Source organism: Pyxicephalus adspersus, chromosome 6, assembly GCF_032062135.1.
Source record: "Pyxicephalus adspersus chromosome 6, UCB_Pads_2.0, whole genome shotgun sequence".
Taxonomy (NCBI): domain Eukaryota; kingdom Metazoa; phylum Chordata; class Amphibia; order Anura; family Pyxicephalidae; genus Pyxicephalus; species Pyxicephalus adspersus.
Window position 1 is genome coordinate 81936963 of NC_092863.1, and position 6000 is coordinate 81942962.

Consider the following 6000-nt stretch of genomic DNA (forward strand, 5'->3'; position numbering starts at 1 on the left):
GACGGAGGAGTAAGGGTTAAAAAAAAAAAAAAAAAATGCCGGGAAAAAAGTGCGGGAAAATTGGAGAATATGATTGGGGGGTGTTGGTACAGGGGAGGGCTGGGGGATTGGGTTTAAAAGAAGGGGTTGAAGGGGAGGAGAATCAGTTTGAAAAGAATTACTGGAAGGAGCTTTCCCACTCTCCCTCCCTGATGTTGTGAGGTTTGGGCGAGTCATTGTCATGGCGGCAGAAGGGCATGAGTTTTGGGGGTCCATGAAAGTTAGAATTGGGGTAATGGAGAATGTAGGGGAGTTCAGACCCAAAAAAGGAGGGGTTTTGGGGTGATAAGGGTCGCGTTGCATGACACTTGGTTGTTGTGGAGGCTAGGTTTGGTGAAAAGGGAAAATATTAAATGTCCCCGAGGCGGCGTAGGAGCGTCTGTGGGCCTACCTGTGGATCGAAAGCAGATGGATGAGTGAGCAGGAGTGGTGACTTTCATGGACTTACAAGAAGTTGGTTTTACTGTTATATTTACATGTTGGGGGATATAAAATAAAAGTTTGTTTTATTGAAAAATATGTTGTTAAAATAATGGTGGTAATAAAGGGCTGCCGTGGCCAGTTTTTTCCAAAATGGTGTCTGGGTTTTAATTTTGGGAAGTGGGAAAAAGACTGGTTGTGGGGGTGGCAGCGAGGGCTTCGTATACTGTACCCTGGTCAAGCATTTTAAAAAGGACTAAAGGGACATTCTTCAATCGGTTTTACATAATAATAGGCTGATAATATACAGTTTATGAATCGATATACCAATGGTATTATCAGTAAATGCATAATTTACATTATCATTGCAAATGTAATACAGGTAGTCGCAGAGTTAAGCACATCCAACATACAAACAACTCCTAGATACACATAGGGCTTCCAAGCTCGCTTGTGTGCAGGACAGAGGCTTGATGGGGGGAGGGGGGTTTGTATTACTTGCAGAAGAAGTCTTTGGGTTGTAACTCTTTAATGACCAAGACAAACTCTTCAGTTGTTTCTTTTTGCATAACAATGCACATCTTGCTCCAGAAGTTAACGAATGTCTAGGCGTCATAAAGATTTTTTTTTGCTTTGTTTATGAATAACTCACCGTGAGGATACAGTAACTGACACCACACTGCCTAATATGTCGAGACAAACAAATGCATTTAGTAAAATAATGTACCTGTTCCGACTTACATACAATATAAACTAAACAAAACAAGAGAACCAACCTACAGTTCCTATCTCCTATGTAACCCAGGACTACCTGTATTTCTTTTTCGTGAATATTGTAAAGTGTATACTGTTGTATTTTTGCATCAGGATCATTGGGATAAAACCAATTAAAGAATCAGACAAGCAGAGCCTGGATTTTCTGATCAGACTGATAAGCTTTTATTGAAAGTATTCTCGTGGATCTCATAGCTTTGAAGAAAGGTTCTCTCCTGGCCTTGCAGCTCCTACCTGTCTCTTACTTTTAAAAAGAAAGTTTATGCATTGCTGAAACATATAACTACCATTTCCCAAATAGATATATGGACAGGCAACACCACAATATTGTAAAGTAAGACCTGGGCAGATTTTGGGGAATATTTAGATCTATGTATATTGGAAACGCATAATATCACACATAACATGTATTTCCAGGTTTACCTCTCTGTATTAGGTTGGCACTACAGTACAATAAGCCAATCTACTTGCTTTGCAGGACGCAACAAGAAAAGCTTGGCAGTGCAGTGGATTAGAAAATGTTTTTTTTTTTTTTTTTAATTCTTCATTTTAAATTGTCTGCTTTAATAAACTCACATTAACACATGTGCATTAATGCATCACACATATCCAAATAGCCCCCAGGGATAGGCTCATCTCCTGGAATGAGCATATAAAGTTGATCTACCTAATCAATTTATCCACTGTTAGGTAGGCTTTTTATTCCAATATAAGATGCCTGTGTCATATTCTCAGCAAATTACTGTATAAGAATTGCAATGTGCCCCTCATTTTCTGTAATGATTAATGGAACAATAGTATTTGTCTGCATGCTCAGCTCCATTCTTACATCTGTTTTGTGTAGGGATTTGAAATAGACATTTATTGATGAGCAGCATTTCAAATGCAAAGGGAACAAATTTCATGGAGTGTACAATACTTGGCTATCCACTGAATGCATCCATAAAAAAGGAGCAGCTCAATTTGTCCCTTTATTATTCCAAATTGACATCATAAATCCCTGTTGGTAATATTTAACCATTTCACTACCATGGGTCAGATGTGATTTGAAACAAAGCAGAACCAGTTTGTCTTCATTTATTATTCACAGTTAGAAAGAGAAAACAGCTTTGAAAGTTTACAAGAGACTCTTTAAGGCATTGTTTGTCAACCAGGATTCCATGGAACCCTAGAGAATTCTAGGGGTTCCTTAAACAATGAACAGTTTATGCTTTTCAGGTTAGTTTAACCGGCACCAATGATATTCTTCTGAACAGCAATGTAAGAGGTATTCTTCCCACTAACCACCACACTAATTTACTGTGAGATTCGGATATAATAATTATAGAAAGGGTTGCCTGAAGACCTGAAAGGTATTTCAATGGGCCCCCCATATTAAAGAGGTCTGCCCTAAATCATAGGAGTAAAATACAATTAGAATTAGGATACTGTATCCTTGAGTTTGTATTTAACATCTTATGTTACGAAAGTTATATAATAAAAAAAATGCTTTTATTTCTATCAGCACCTGAGAAAACAATGTACTACAGGTAAGGAGGGAGCATGGGGGAAGGATAGTGGTCTATTACTGCAGCAATTATCTCACATTTAAAGCAGTTTAACACATAAAGCTGCCATGTTTAGGGTTTTCACACCCACAAAAGAAATAGGCCTAATTTAATGTAAGTTCAGGGTTGCTCATAATGTAGCCGCCATTAGGGTCACTCACCCACGCACCATGCTGCATACATATTGTTACACTGTAGTATTTATAGTTATGGGTGGAAGAGGTTTAAATAAAACTAGAGGTCTCATTTGTTTACAAATTACTGACGCATAGCTAAAAATAAAGATCCCTAGCCTTGTTTTAAACTTGGCAAAAGCAAATATTGTCCAAATACAAGAAGCTTGTGTAAGTTTTATTTAAATTTGGTGAACTTCATGCAGATTTGAGCAATAATCCAATGTGAAACTCTGCTTCTGTGTAAGAACATCTTGCTAATGAAGACCAGTCACTGATGTTCTTCTTTGTGTAAGAATGGATTGGCTTAATATTCATCTTATCTTCAGTTTTCTGCAGGCAGTCTGTGTTGGGGCGAAGAGTGGAGGTTATGGGGCTGAATTACTAAATTACTTTAGGCTGTTTACTTTTTAAGATGAATGTGGTGATAGCTCACATTGCAATGAACACCCCGTGGTGTGCAAAGAAATGTAGAAAAAAAGTTTGCACACAATTGGATGGTCAGCTGAGCTTTATCTCATTTATTCAAAATTCAAGTATTTGTGCACAGATTTCAGCTTTAAAGCTTCCTGATTTGAATCTATAAAGTTTACTAAGTTTAGAGCAAAGTGATAAATGATAAATGGTTCTTTTGTTTAGTAGTTCTGTGAGGCCCACACCCAACATTGATACTTCACCAGATGCCATTACCACAATCTAGTGCCGTTGTCTTCATCTATGGACAAATGCCTGCTCAGTTTCGGGAGGCAAGTTGTACCTTCCTGAGATTCAGACTCTCACACGGCTTAGTTATGTGAGGGATGTTGGATGGTAAACAGAGAATGAGAGGCACAGAAAGACAGATATGAAGGACAACAGCGTCAAACTATATCATAGAGCACTAGTAGGTCAGAGGGCAAAACCAGATGAGTTAGCAAGAAGCCAGGTGAGGTATCAAAGGTGTAGAGAGAGAGAGTTTGTGGTCAGGATTAGGTTCAGGTCATTCCAGGTGATGATCAACTGGAAGGTAAAGCAGGCAGAGGTCAGAAGGTTGGTGTAGGCAGCAATCATTCTGTAAGAAAACACATCCACAAAGAAAATACCCCCACAATCACTACACACACTACTGTCCCATTGTTCAGGTGCATTTTATAAGAGTGTTTCGCCAATCAGGAGTCAAAGCATGCAGTGCCAAGTGAAGGGAGATGTGTTTCCAGTGGGGTGGAGCATGTCTCTGACCACCCAGTGCACATTACAGCGGGAGACTAGAAGAGGAGATTGAGGTGCACGGTCATTATCAGTAGCTTGCCTGCCCAAGAAAGTGAATGCTTGGTGGCTGAAAGTTCACCCACCACGATCTATTAGCCGAACATATTTTATTATACAAGTATAGCGTATAAAAAAGAGGTTGTAAAATCATTATTTTTGTTGTTCTAATAGTTGTTACAGAAGTCAAAGGAAGGTCAAAGCAAATGTCAGCATTAAATCCAGCTATGGTGAAACTAGAGTGAGAAGACCCATTACAATGGCAAAGAAGAAACCAAAATCCACTATGTTACCATAACCAATCAGAAACCAGTACAACCGCCCTGTATAGTCAGGAATGGAAGGTTAATTGGCCATTTTTAAATCACTTTCATGTGTTTGGAAGATACCAGCCAGTTTAATCACCTAGAACAAGTTTATATCTATTGAATCCTAAATTTCTGCAGTTTTCCCATTGTTGGAATGAGATGACTTTTTTTAAAAACTAAAAGAAAGCAAGTTTTAGCTTTTAGCATTAAACTAGGGCTTCAACTCATTTCTAACCTTCTGCATAGCAAACAGAGAGGGGTTTTGTTGGGTACATCACTGTAATTTATTTTGAATAAGACAAACTGATTATATTTTCAAGCCTATAATCAATTTATATGACAATTTCCATAACATAGTGGACAATAGTGAGTCCATGGACCAGAAAATGCACAGTAAACCATGGTCTCAACACTCGACGCATTTTACCAATTAGGCTTCATCAGGGAAGGTTTATTTAGAGACACAGATAATGGTAACTATAATGTAAAAACTACAATATACATACCATGCCTATACATTTGGCTTTAAGTACACTTTAAATATTATTTAGGTTTATGGGAAAGAGAAGTGAGTTGGTGAATAATTTTGACAACTACTTTTTTTTCCTATCTTTGGTATAACGTTAATGAGTGAGGTCATTTTTTGTAACCTGTTCAATCATTTGGGCTTCCAAACAGCATGCAGCCAGAGGTGTCTCACCACTAAACATTTGGAACTGATGGATGAAGAGGCTCTTGTCTAAGATCTCCAGAAATCCACACTAGATAGAGGTTCAGTTATATGAAGTGCTCAAGAAATTGGACATTGCAAAATTTTAGGTTTTCATGGGGTTGCCCAGATACATCCAAAGATAGCAGGTACTTCTAAGTCTTTATGACTTTTTATGTACCCATTACATCAATTGCTTCAACAATCAAATATTTCTTGTTTCCATGTAGGATGTGCAGCTAGTATCAATCTATGGACATGGATAATCAAAGAACAATAACCAGCTGAGAACAGTTCTAAGTATCTGTACAAACAGAAATGAACAGCCAACAAATACTTTTTGTTTGCATGGTTAGAGAACAATTCAAAGGGATGTTCAAGCCATTGTTTTTTCAATACATTATTAAGAACAATTTTGTTATTATAGTTTGTTAACATAAAATGCATTTTATTTTGCAAACTCACAAATTATAAAAAAAGAAGACAATGGTAAAAGTTTACTTAATGAGATGACTTACCTAAGAGACAACATGTAATCATGTTTGTAGGGAAAATAGTTTCCTGGTTCATTGCAGCAATATTTTAAGTCAACAAATCCACAGCAGTATATGAGATCTACAGTGTCTTCTTTTCTTGGGCACCCAAAACTATTGATAAATGTGTTATTAGATGTGTAGTAGCTGGCACAAGTCTCATGCAGGGTCTTTGTCATCCTGAGGATGGAGGTTTCAAGCTTTCTGTGGTCTCCCAGACTCCTGGTAATGCTGATTGCACTCCTTTTCTTG

General features: G+C 37.8%; 1 protein-coding gene across 1 annotated transcript in view; it reads right to left on the reverse strand.

The window, feature by feature from the left end:
- SHISAL2B (shisa like 2B) overlaps positions 1 to 6000 on the reverse strand; it is a 34275-nt gene extending 28275 nt beyond the window's left edge. Inside the window, exon 1 of the mRNA XM_072413805.1 lies at positions 5734 to 6000. Coding sequence (XP_072269906.1) covers positions 5734 to 5927 — 194 coding nt within the window. The 5' untranslated portion in view covers positions 5928 to 6000. The remainder of the gene's footprint in view (positions 1 to 5733) is intronic.